Below are 13358 nucleotides of genomic sequence, written 5' to 3'. Positions count from 1 at the left end.
TAATAATAATACCACCTTGGGTTTATATAACGCTTTAATAACCCAGAGTCGCTTTACATGTGTGTGGGGGGTCAGGGGGAGAGGGTTAGATAACAACAACTTTATTAGGAGGGAAAAAGCAAGTAAGTAGCAGTAAAACACTAAAGGTTTTAGGATGTATTACTGTTCATAAGATAAAGATAGCTATGATAGTTGTAGTATATAGTGTAATTGTTGTTTTTCTTTTCTACAGATATTGGGTTGAGTACCTCTGATAATACATTAGTATGTTCAGGTGCTTTATCTCCAGAGAGGGGCGATACTCCCCTTCCTCTCCCTCTGCCGGAACTTGACCCGGAGACTCTGCGAAGTGGCCTGAGAGATTTCCTCCAAGCGCTACGAGATGCACAGAGAGACCGGGTAACGCCGCAACACAACAGTGCCATTGTGAAGATTCACTGGAATTCATCTTTTTGTTTGTTTATGATTCAAGTGTTTGGTTCCAATTACTGTTACAGGACGATGCCCGATGCCAGTTAGGGGCTCTGCAACGACAGCTGGAGGAGGTGACTGAGGAGAGAGACTCCACTCAGAACCGTCTTACTCAGCTACAAAACTCATTGCAGGAAAGCCAAGAAGGTAGAAGCGTGTTTTATTGATCAATCTCATTCATTTGTTGGGTGGAAACCTTCGAAAACAGTTACATTTCATGAAATGGAGAAAAGAAAAACCTGTATACCAATGGATCCGATGTAGTTATTTAGTCCTCAAAAAAGGTCTTGTTAATACTTTTCATTGGTTCAATATTTATCAAAAATCACACTCGTGTGAAGTGAGGGGCGCTAATATATTAAAGTCTAACTCGTGTTGATTAGGTGATGCAATGGTGATGTAAAACAAACGGTGCCATTAAACGCCATTAACAATAAAGTGACAATATGACGTAATGAGGCACATTATGACGTAAATTTTCCCTTCATTGTCAATGGCGTTTACAAAACAAACATTAAACCTTTATATAGGAGGGGCTAGCGCCCCTCAAGAATAGTAGATGCTAAGGCTGTCAAAAATAACGCGTTAATGGCATTAATCAATTGCGTTAATTAATTGCGTTAAAATATTTAACGCATGTTAGTGTTCCCCCTAACATGCGCCCGTGCGCGCGGCTCAGGAACGTCCAGAGCATAACAAATCTGTCACTGTGTAGCACACAGTCATGATTGAACAACACCAGTTGTGTATTGTAGTTTGGTTGCAAAGTGGTTTGATTCTGTAACTCTGTTGCGTTACTTTGTCTGCCTAGCAAAGCCCCATTAGGCTACACTGCGCGCACACACACACACAAACACACACACACTCACACACACACACACACACACACACACACACACACACACACACACACACACACACACTACTAGTGTTAGCTATCAGCGCGCTGCAAGAATCACTCGGGTCCGTCGCAACTTGTGGACATTTAGAAAATGCCATTAATGTTTGTCCGGCTGGTTTCGTTTTGTCCTACGCGATTACGTGAATCAGCATGGCTGCGCCTGCAGTAGGCTATTACCAAAACAAACACATGGTACTTTTGTGTCGCACATGGAAAGCAACTGAAAACGACCATGGATATATTAAAGACAGTTCTCCTGTGCTGCTGTGCACCGCAGAGATAATGCGCAACTCCAGGTACGAACCAAAACACTGACTGAAGCTGATTCACGACTAACTATCTCCAGACTAGTCCTGCAGTCCCGCAATGAAGGAGAGACAATCTCGCCTCTCACTACAGTCCACTACAATGCCATTCTAGCCTTAAAACCTACATTTATATGTTATTCAATAATTACTTTAGCGCAAAATATAGGCTTTTCTAAACCAAGCCCTGTTTCCAAAAATGCTTATGTGCCATTATTGTATTTTGTGAATTTCAATTAACTATAGTCTACAGTTTAACCCATTGCTTCTCAGCTATTTTAATTTCAAGGACCCCCAAATTAAATTGATAGAAAGTAGCCTAGGCCATTTTATTATGATTTTCATCTCTGGACTGGGACTCCAGTCTCCATTCATCCATCCATCCATCTTCAACCGCTTATCCCTAGTCGGGTCGCGGGGGCAACAGCTCCACCAGAGTGTTCCAGACTTCCCTCTCCAGAGCAACATTAGTGACTTCCTCCTGGGGGACCGCAGTCTACATGGCCAAAAGCCAGTGTTGATTTAACTCAAAGTGTAGGCTAGGCCTACAAATGCTCACATCACATCATGTCTATACTAAATGCATTAGAAAACAAAAATCATTCAAAAACAAATGTATATCCGCTTTCTGTCATTTATATTTCCATTTCCACAACAATAAACAGGAAAACATGGCATATTTTGGACATAGTTCGAATGGTGATTAATCATGATTAAATTAATTTTGAAGCTGTGATTAATCTGATTAAAATTTGACAGCCCTAGATAGATGCACAAGCTCACAACGTGTCGCACCATGACATGTTGTGAGCTTGTAGTTTGGCTATTTTTGATACTTTGTGACACAGTAGTGTGACGCAGTAGGGCATTAATTAACAAACGAATTATGAAAATATGGAGATACAGGCTTTAGGCCCGACAGCCACGATTTAATTATGTACTCTCGAACAGACTCTCTAATAACTGAACAGACCCTATACCTTTAGAGTTCTGCCTGATCCCTCAGTGTGTGCGTGTGTGTGATGTTCATCTAGGGAAGCGTGGTGTGGATGGGCGTCTGAGCACCACCCAGACGCTGCTTCAGCAGCAGGAGGAGGCAGTAAGGAGAGGAGACAGGGAGCGGCGATCTCTTACTGACAGAATCAAGGATTTAGAAAGGGCACTGCAAGCGGCTGAGACGGATAAAAAACAAACACAGGTACAGAAGCCTGCTGGTGCGTGTGAACATACGCACTGTACGGCGTTACCATATGCCAGAACTCAGCGGTGCTGCGGGAGTGTGCAGAACAAAATGGCAGGGAATGTAATAACAACAGATGCTGCAAACAAAATGTGACACCCCATGTCAACTCTCCTTATGTCTAGTTTTCTAACTCTAGCTCCATTCAGTACAAACATTTCACCTTTTGGACAACAGGGGGAGCATGGACATACTGTACTGAAGAGTGACAGTTCAAAGAGAGAGGGGGATTTGGTAGGCAAAATGTGAAGGGAAAAGATTCAGATTCAGTTATACAGTATGAGGCAAGAAGGGGAAGAAACCCTTTGAATGAAAGGTATATACAGAGAGAGAGGACGGCAACAAGCTATAGATCAACTCTGTGTAGTTTATGTCTGTCTGGCTGCTTAGTGACAGTGTTTGTGGACCGTCTGTGTTTGCCTCTGTACGTTTGGAGTTCCAAACCCTGAATCCTCATTAGAGAACCAGACTATCCGATGCCCAACTGTATACTTAACGCAACTTAAAAGACTTGATTTTGGGGCAAGCAGCACTGCCATGCGATAAAATAAATGATTTGCCACAACAGTGGAAAATGATGACGTGAAATGGTTTCACACATCGTCCCTCTCCCTGCTGTGTCTCTGCAGGAGCAGTTGAATAAGCAGCGTGCCGCCGAAATGCGCCTGGAAGCGGAGAGGAGACGTTTGCGCGAGGCCCTGGAGGCGGCCGAGGCTCGGGCCACCAGGGTGGAGTTGGGGCGGCGTAGTTTGGAGGGGGAACTGCAGCGGCTCAAACTGAGCCTGGGGGACAGAGAGGCCGACAGCCAGGCTTCACAGCAACGTCATGACTCCCTGCTCAAACAGGTACACAGTAGGCATATAGCAAGCACAGTGCTCAAGACCTTAGTCCATTGTGCTTCTACAAATGCCTTCTAAATCAGTAGTTCTCACACAAAAATGTTCAAAAATAGCCACGCTGTGAGCATGTATATATGCTATTTTTGAATAGCCAATGCAAAAATCAGAATTAATGACACAGATGCTCTCCCAGTTTTAATGTGATAAAAAAACTAAAAGGTTATAAACATCTACCTGCCTTTACATGTCCAAATGATATGGCTTCTAAAAGGTTATAAACATCTACCTGCCTTTACATGTCCAAATGATATGGCTTATACATACTGTACACCTGTACAGTATAGCCTGTATAGCCTGTAATAATTTTCTGTGATTTCTACATTATTTGTCATATCTCAGGTTGCAGACGGAGAAAGTCGTGTGGCTTTGCTGCAGAGAGACGTGGAGAGGTTGAACCATGCTCTCGTCAAGGCACAAGAAAGTGAATCATTCCTTAAAGAGAGGAACCAGTGCTTGAATCAGAACCTGCAGGAGGTCTCGGCTGCTCACAGCAGCACCCAGGGACGGCAGGCCACTCTACAGAAGAGTCTGAGTGTGGCAGAACAGGACAGGAGACAACTGCAGGTTGGTGAGAAAGAGCGGGTGACGAAGTATATATTAGAGACCATTGCTAATTTGGTAGATAGCAGTGATGAAACAACTCCTCTGTGCTCTTCAGGAACGGATGGATGAAGTACAGGTGTCCTTGATGGAAGGGAAGAGAAACATAGCTACCCTTACTGAGCGTGTGCAGAGCCTACAGTGCGAGCTGAATCAGAGTGAGCTGAGACGAGAGGAACTGGAGGCCGAGCTCAACAACGCTCAAGAGGTGATGGAGAGAGAGTGTTAATCAGTTTTGTTTTCCATCCATCTCAGCTGTTTAATTGATGTGTGCCAGTTGAACCAACTCAGAGTGACGGCCTTCTGTGCGGTATCATACAGGCTCTCCGGCAGCGTGCAGCCAACCTTGCGGAAGCCCAGGCCAATGCCAAGTCGGCCCTGACAGAACGGGCATCTGCAGATGAGAGACTGCGTGCACTTCAAAGAGCAGTCGCCATGCTGGAGACTGAGAAGAAAGATGCTGAAAGACAGGCAGTCAGGCTGGAGAAAGATAAAACTGCACTGAGGAGTATACTGGATAAGGTTGGGAACAATTGAAATCAAATTGAACTGAACACAAAATCAATGCACACAAATGTATTTTTTACAAATGGATAAATTAACACTAAGGATTTTACTGGGTGTACTTCCCGTGCAACATTTGATTTACCCCAGCATCCTCTTTTCATGCGGTGGTGTTTTGTGCCTAACTCTACTGTTATAGATTGAACGTCAGAAGCTGAAGACGGAGGAAGGCAACATGCGTCTCTCTGCCGACAAGAGCCGTTTGGATCGCTCTCTGAATACAGCTGAGCAAGAATTACAAGACGCACAACAGCACATTGCACTGCTGCAGGTGGGAAGGAGCATTTGACTGGCACTGCTGTAGTGCTCAGTCTCGAGACCACTCTCAAGAAGACCACATTTTGATGGTCTCTCTCTGCTTTCAGTTTCACCTACTTGGTCTTGAGTTGGTCTCAGGCCAAGACTAGTGCAACCAGTGCAGTCATTAATTGTAGCCAGTGCTGCAAATAAAGATTGTTTTCATAATTCATTCATTTTTAGGTTACTTGATTAACCTTTGTGATGAACTTGGACCTTGAAATAAAGCTCAGATATCGTAATAAACTACAACATTATGGTAAATGCTCATGGCATGTTATCTTAACCTAAATCAATATCTTGAAATTGCTTAGGCGAATGTCTACACAGCAATCAAAAACATAACTTCATTTTATAATATGCAAGGATTATTAGCATTAATTAAGTTGCAAATGGCAAACCACAGATTATTCCATTACTAAAACTTGTCAATGTTTGGATTGACTTAAATGATTATTCGATTGAAGTCTGCTATTCAGAAGCTGTAACAGAAAGCTCTTATCATCTTCCCTGTGAATAACAGGACTCTGTATTAATTCACTGATTCAGTATTACTGACATTTGAATATAAAACTCCCCTGTCGCATCATTATTTGTGTTTTACTTACATTTGTAAATAATTACGTCCTTTTGAAATATTGCCATGAGAAATACATGACTTTGTGTCAATTCTGAACCCACACTATAATGTCAGACCAACACAATTATACAATTATGATCTTGGTCTCAATTAGGATTTGAATTATTCTGGTCTGGGTCTTGATTCTGTCTCATAGGTGGTTTCAACTACAGCACTATAACTAACACAACACACATGAATTCTCTCACAGGCACTGGAACTTTTAGGAAGGAATGAATACAAAATATCTCCAAAGCATGCGTGGTCGGCTTTTACCATGGCCATTTGTTTTCTTAGCTGCTGTTATTTTTACACCTTTGTGAGGTGAGAGCTTTAGAGACTAGTGTCTGGACCTAGTTGTCATTCCCCACACACTGGGTACTAAAAAACCCATTTAAAGCAGCCAAACAGTTCTCAATATGCCAAATACATTCCATAGAACAGATTTAATGTGGTACATACATAATTTTCCCTTCGTTCATTCTCCAACCACAGGCACCATAACTATAGCTCCATTCAAGACACGGTCACGTTATTTACAACCAGGCAAATGTAACTCCATTTGTAAGTGGTTAGGAATCACTGCAAAATGGCTGTACTATTAGCCTGTGGCCATCCAGCTCTGGCGACATCTGCTCTTTGTTAGAATATAGCCTATATATTGAGCTGTAGAGAATTGTTGTCTTTGTTCTTCTGTTCCCCAATTCCTGTTATTGCTGCTCTTGGGGAAGGATTTTACAAGCATACAAGTATTACATTTTAAGAATGTAAAGACCAAAGCTGGAATATTGGTTATTTTCTTTTGCTTCTTCTCCTTGCACCCTAACCCATAACCAAACCCATCACACATGTTATAAATCCTTAACAGTGAGATCAAGAAGAATAGTAGAATACAATGTGTTGTTCTTGATTACTGTAAATCACTCTGGATTAAGAGCATCTGCTACATGCCTAAATTGTAATACGGAGAGCGATTATTATTATTATTACCTCCATAGATGTCATATCACTGCTGCTGGTTATGGTATTTATTTGCTGTCTTATATCAAGCCCAAGACCAAGGTTTTGTCACATCTTCCATCGTGTGTGTGTGTGTGTGTGTGTGTGTGTGTGTGTGTGTATGTGTCATGAGCAGACTCAGCTGGCTGAGATGGAGCAGTCACACAGTGTGTGTGAGAATTCCGTGAGGCACCATGACGAAGCACTTCGCGAGTCCGAGAGGCTGAGGTCCAACTACAAGGAAATAGAGCGGACCCTGGCAGCGAGAGAGAGAGCCCACCGTCACAGAGTCAAAGGCTTGGAGGAACAGGTAAAGGCCGAATATACAGTAGAATCCAGAGTCTTGACTCACACTGAAAGTATACAAGAATATTTACACTTACTCTAACCACTTAAACCGTGTTGCAATTCTTACTGAATAATCGTTGCAGAATAGGAACGCTAGTGTTCAGGAGGTTTAAGAGTTTATTAAACACTCCAGACTTTTCCTGTGTCGAGTGCTGGTCACTCTCTGGTCCTTAAAAGTCCCTTCGTGTCCTTCCTCTCTTTTCTATTACCATTCAAAGAACAATGTATGCAGAAGGTTTTATGGCTTCTGTATGTAGTTGTATACTGTGCAAATAATGAATACATGGCCTGTTTCCCAGAGGAATCCGTAGAATAATGCGTACAACCTGGTTCATGGCCTTTGTGTATTTGCTGTATGTAAAACTGTGTACATTTCTGTTCGCTCCACAGGTATCTACTCTGAAGGAGCAACTTCAGCAGGAGATGAAACGACGACAGCCTTCCTTAACCTCATCCTTGTTATCTGGGGGAAAATGAGATGCATCTCTTTGTTTACCAGGCAGCACAAATTCAAGATAGACCAGCATCGAATCATCTTAACAGGAGGAACATGAATGTCTCCGAACATGAACGTCTCCGAACATGAATGTCTCCGAACATGAATGATATATTGTTTTGTATTCAACGGTGAAGAAAACAGCACTGATCTCCTTAGACTTGGTTCCTATACCATCCAAAATCAAGGTTTATTTGCTACTAAGTCGTTGAGCAAAGGAAGCATATATTTTTAACAAGTGAATAAATGAGTGGCCCCTTTAACACAATGGTGCTTTGTTGATTGTTTTACAGTGGTTTACAATACCTGCCATAAATCAACAAACGACAGTCTTGCATTGTGGTAATGTAGTTAGCACAGCGGCTACGCTTCTACGATGTGAATGCCAGCAGTCTGCTGCTGATTGCTGGCAAGCGTCTCTCTCTGGCCCACCACTCAACATCGTCCCTGGCTTCATCCTCTTTATTCAGAAAAGAAACCCAAGACGCCACAGGATTCTCTTCCAATCTGGATGTACTGTAGAGCAGGAATGAAAACCACAGCACTGCCAGCACACTGTTAAGCCTGATTTATACTTTACTGTACGACGGTGTTGTGTGCAGACAATAGCTGATCTACAAGCTCACAATTTGCCACATCTGTGACATGTTGTGGCTTGTAGAATGGCTATCTTCAGTGTGCCGTTGTACTACAGAGCATAAATTAGACAGTCTTGTTCATATTCGTATTAACAATTGGGGATAGAAAGGGCAGTATTCATCAAGGGCAGGCATCAGGGACCAAACTGAATGGCCAGATGAAGGCTGCAGTTATAAACTGCTGAAGATTTGACTGATCTTCTAGACTGTGATTTATAAATAGTGTTACATATGACTGGAGAAGTCCAGTATTTACCTGTGATGGTAAACTTACTGTTTATGATAGTGTGTACAACTCCCTACTAATGAGTAACTGACACAAACTAAGTGATTAGTAACCATCATTAACTATTTTATGACTGCAGGGAACACATGGAATTAATATCTTTGCTAGAGCAATAAACAAGATGTGTACCCAATAAATAATGCATTGCATAAAAACTTTTATGACACTATTTTGGAATCATTGTGTGTGTTTATACGGGAATATATATATGGTACAACACCATTGCAAAGTTGTAGTAATAAACAAACAAAACCAACAAAAGCTTTCTTTTTCTCAGTCTTTATAGTGAGTCAGTTTTACAAAGCAGTAGTACAGAGGTCATTTGTGAGATGCCTTTTCAAAGCATTTCCTGCCACTGGAATATGAATGTATGCTGCTTGGGATGCTACGTGCAGGTCCAAGTGGCAATGACATAAACTGAGGTCAGTCAGCATACTGACCTCATACCTCCCAATCAATTAGATTATTGATGACCATATATTTTGTCTGATGTCAGTGCACAGTGGCCACCAGTGTTGAGTTGGTCATGAGTCATGACTAAGGCTGCTTTTCAAGACGGTAAAATAACAACAAAATATTAGATTAATATAGTGAATTATGGCGCACACACACAAGAATAAAATAAAAACATTCCACATTTTTATGTGCATCTCTGAATGTGTGCTAGCTCTTCTAGCACCTGTGTGATATTGATTTGATAGTACCAGTGTGGTATTGATTTTATAGCACCAGTGAAGTATACAATCATCAATGCTCTTTTGAGTATATTTATCCTTACACACACAACCACACACGCTACTGGTCTGACATATATGGGCAGGTGTGTGTGTGTGGGGGGGGGGGGTTGGCATTAAGCGGACAGATATATGAAAAACAGAAATGAGCAGAACATATCAAAGTTCTTTTAGTGCAGGGGGACTATGCAGTACAGGAGGAGGAGGAGAGGGAACAGAAGGCGTGGCTGTGAGGAAGAGGACAAGACGGGGGGTGTTCTGGGTGGAGACACGGCAGTTCGTGGGCGGCCATTCTCGCTGGTCTCCCATGTTCTCTCAGCAGCTCCCACAGCTCTTACCACAACTGCTGCTTAGTGAGCCACACTGTCCACTGACCGCTGCTACACCACAGCGAGAGAACTGGTCACGGCACAGGTCCGCTAAACAGAGAAATTGGTGATGGTTACAAAAGCATTTCTCTATTGAGGTAGCGTGCAACTTACAGGTAAAGCCCCCCCCCCCCCCCCCCCCTTTACCTGTAAGTTGCACGCTACCTCAATAGAGAAATGATTCCTCACTTGCATATAAAAATCTTTATTCAACAATGTTTCGGTTCATCTGTTCTTCAACCGTAACATATAAACGGTATATTTTCACCTATTAGTGTGCAGACACTACACACTACACACGCATGCATGCACCCACCCAGCCACACACCTCCACACACACACACACGCCATACTGGACTCACCTCTTAGAAGTTCTTCATGTGCACACACAGTTCTGACGCAAATCTCCTTATTGATAACGTACACTCGTCGCAAACTGCACACAAAAAAAGAACAGGTTCACTTGGTGATGCTGATGTATTTCAATAGCAATGACCCTTTGAGCTGTGTCATGTTCAACATACCTGTAGAAGCAGATGCTATTCAGGCATTGCTTGCATGGTTTGTGAACAGAGTAGAGTCTAGTGCATGGGTACTGCTCCTCTCTGCAATCTACAGTACAGCACGGGAAGACAATATGTTTTCCATGAGGTCCATGTAACAATACAGGACCTCATGATATAATCCAAAACACATTCAAATAATCACTTAAGCATTTTTGTTTTTGTCCTGCAGCTTTCTTACCAAGAGGGCCTGGTTCTGTTGGCTCCGTCTCCAACTCAGACTCTGACAGAGACAAAGATGATAGAAGATACATACCGGTATTTATAAATGGATTTTACAGTCCACTTGCAGGCACGTTTCTAACGTAGTAGAGTTGTAAATCTTATGAAAGTGACACCAGAAGAATTCAGGAGCTGCACATGCCTAGTCAGTGCATACATACCTGACTGTCCTGGACGTACTACTGGCTGCCGAACCTGCTGCTGGAAAGTTCCAGGGAGAGACTGATGGTTGTCAGAAATGGGGTCAGGGCCCTCAGGGGTGTCTAAATAGAGAAAAGACAGAGTGAACCTCTGGGAAGAATACATTTGTGTTCAAATATGACAAAAGTCTTCATCGATAATTCCACATCGAAAGAGCATGTGCAAGTATATCTCACCTGTGAAATAATCAGGGTCATAGTCCTCTGTGAAGGGCAGGTTTTGCAAAAGGGAAGAAATTGGTTTTCATGAGATTTACATTGTGAAACCAATTAGTTCTGTAACTCCACTCCCCCCAACCCCCCCCCCCCCACACACACACACACACACACCGCACCCCATAAAATGTGCCACCTGCTTGCCAACAGCGGAGACTGCCAGCATTCTTAGTCAAATGTATGACTTCATGCTCAAGATGTTAACCAATAATGTGCTTTAGTGGCCAAAGTGCTGTTTACAGGACACTATGACAAACATTCCTCTCTGTGGGGTAAACAAGAAAGGGAGGAAATAAATCCTCTAGGCCAGGTGACATAGAATGGTAAACAGATGTTGGAGTGCCATGGTCATGATACTGATGCTGAGCAGGAAGGAACAAATTTAAAAGAAAATATCATAATGAACTCACCCAAAAAAGAAACAGGTTCCTGGTACTGGCCTTGGGCAAATAGCAGAACTGTTGAGATTGCAAAGAACAGAAATATTTACAAAACAGTGAAATGGAGCATAATGTGAACACTCTTACAGTATGTGTAGTGTATGTTTAAAGGAATATAGAAGGCCATGTAGTACTTCTGTAGGGGAGTTACCTGGCATGCATAGTAATAGGAGTACTCTCATGGTCACTGTAGGAGGTAGACTGACTTTGACACTGAGGGGAAAATGAAAGAAAAAAAAGAAGGGATATACTTTGTTGAATGTCTGTTTAGTGTATCTGTATGAATTAACCACATGACAAATATGATATCTATGGGAATGAACAGTTGTAAAATGTCTTTACTATGGAATCATCTGAGTACCTACTGTACCACCCCCCCCCCCCCCCCCCCCATTACCCCAAATGCACCTCTGCTTTCCTTTCAGTTTGTCTACCTCTGCAGTCTGTTACCTTTCCAACCCCCCGCCAATTTCACTTCCTATGCCCTCCTTCACCTCTCCTCCCTGGCCCCAAACAGTCATGGGGAAGAAAGGGAAAACATTGACAGCAAGAATGTGGCACGTCTGTCTCCCTTAACAATCTCTCTGTTTTCCTACTTTTCTCCGTTTCACTGCGAGAGCTCACTACAGCAGACATCTCGGGGCTGCATTCCAGGAAAAGAAACACTGAACCCCTCTACCCCAGCCCTCCGTCGCCGCTTATATTATACCCACCCCCCTCTCTCTCTCGCTCTCTCTCCACATCTTTCATTTCCCTTTTGTCGCCCTCACTGGTCATTTCCATGAATCCCTCCCCCTTTCTCCTAGTTTCCACCAAGCAAAGAGCTCCTCAGTTTAAGTCCTAAGCAAAAATGTGATTTGGACAGATTGACAGTAATGCATTCTTCCAATAGATATATTCAAATCACAATAAAAAACTATTAATAAGTACCTTAACTCAGTTTACTCAACCACAATGTAGCTTTTAAGATTTTTTTTGCTCTGACATTCTCAACATCATATGATAGTTTGAGGTGGCCAAGTTGTTACATTGTTATAGTTAGGGCCCTGTGTGATGTAAACACGCCTGCACAAGGTTTGCCCGTGCATCAATAACTTTGTATATGTGTGTGTGAGTACAAACACGTGATTGTGCTCACACATTCCTCTTGTGCATCACAGTGGCTATCGGAAACCATATGTTTTCACAGCACACATCTGGGAGCGATTAGCCCCCCTCCCTCCCCATTTAGTCTGTGCTTTCCCAAAGACCCCCTCCCCCAAACAAAGGGACTGAGGGGATTTGGGCACAACCACGACAGAAAGAGGGAATGGGTTGCGGTCATTTATTTACTAAAAGTTTGGCTTTTGTTTGCAAGACGCAAGCAAAAACAAATATCTATGTCCCCTAAACCCCCCCAAAACTTTTTTTGTATTTGTGTTGGCCAACCTCGCTCTATTGTATTGTCATTGCCACAGGCTGAGCTGCTAAATCCCACCCCCCGGATTACAGAATCTTCTCCAGTGAAAACAGAAGACCACATGTCATTTTCGGAAGAACCGTTATAGGCTGCACAAAATGTATCATCAGCAACAAGTCTACACAACAATCACTGGGGCGCAAGAGTAAACCAGTGGCAATTAAGTGCTCTTATTAAACAGGCGCAATTTGCAGCATCAGCTATTAAAAACAAATTGGAGCCGTGGATTTTAATGGGCTACTTCTTGGAAACCGTACCTACAAATTATCATTGCCTTTTAAGTTATTCTAATCAACCAAATCAACATAACCTGGTATAAAAGTTGTATCACTTCATTTTGGGTTCATGCATTCAAAGCAGAAATGTACATAATATAACAATAACATTTAAAACGCTTACCTATAACTTTGATTCACTGTCCTCCGACTATCCTCAGATCTCATGCGCCTAGAGTGCTGGATAATTGAGCGCCACATTGTACCACCTCCACTCC

The 13358-nt window shown here is 42.6% G+C and overlaps 2 protein-coding genes across 2 annotated transcripts in view; one reads left to right on the top strand and one right to left on the bottom strand.

The window, feature by feature from the left end:
- crocc (ciliary rootlet coiled-coil, rootletin) overlaps positions 1 to 9272 on the top strand; it is a 24348-nt gene extending 15076 nt beyond the window's left edge. Inside the window, exons 27-36 of the mRNA XM_083771649.1 lie at positions 233 to 399; positions 498 to 618; positions 2712 to 2875; positions 3547 to 3762; positions 4156 to 4380; positions 4475 to 4624; positions 4738 to 4938; positions 5120 to 5251; positions 7032 to 7205; positions 7634 to 9272. Coding sequence (XP_083627775.1) covers positions 233 to 399; positions 498 to 618; positions 2712 to 2875; positions 3547 to 3762; positions 4156 to 4380; positions 4475 to 4624; positions 4738 to 4938; positions 5120 to 5251; positions 7032 to 7205; positions 7634 to 7720 — 1637 coding nt within the window. The 3' untranslated portion in view covers positions 7721 to 9272. The remainder of the gene's footprint in view (positions 1 to 232; positions 400 to 497; positions 619 to 2711; positions 2876 to 3546; positions 3763 to 4155; positions 4381 to 4474; positions 4625 to 4737; positions 4939 to 5119; positions 5252 to 7031; positions 7206 to 7633) is intronic.
- On the bottom strand, positions 8927 to 13358 carry mfap2 (microfibril associated protein 2). The gene is made up of 9 exons (XM_083771687.1): positions 13265 to 13358; positions 11558 to 11619; positions 11377 to 11424; positions 10928 to 10954; positions 10712 to 10813; positions 10510 to 10551; positions 10290 to 10377; positions 10128 to 10201; positions 8927 to 9816 (listed from the first exon to the last, which is right to left on the bottom strand). The coding sequence occupies exons 1-9, from the start codon at positions 13339 to 13341 to the stop codon at positions 9713 to 9715; spliced, it is 624 nt and encodes a 207-aa protein (XP_083627813.1). The 5' UTR covers positions 13342 to 13358; the 3' UTR covers positions 8927 to 9712.

This window comes from Protomyctophum parallelum (genome assembly GCF_964188405.1).
Source record: "Protomyctophum parallelum genome assembly, chromosome: 8".
NCBI classification, from domain to species: domain Eukaryota; kingdom Metazoa; phylum Chordata; class Actinopteri; order Myctophiformes; family Myctophidae; genus Protomyctophum; species Protomyctophum parallelum.
Note: the sequence above shows the minus strand (reverse complement) of the source record. Positions and strands in the feature narration are given on the sequence as shown.

Coding starts and splice junctions, on each gene's coding strand:
- mfap2 (XM_083771687.1), bottom strand. CDS start 13,341: ATGTGGCGCTCAATTATCCAGCACTCTAGGCGCATGAGATCTGAGGAT. Junction 10,552..10,711: donor AGTACGTCCAGGACAGTCAG/GTATGTATGCAC, acceptor TGTCTCTGTCAG/AGTCTGAGTTGGAGACGGAG. Junction 10,202..10,289: donor AATAGCATCTGCTTCTACAG/GTATGTTGAACA, acceptor TTTTGTGTGCAG/TTTGCGACGAGTGTACGTTA.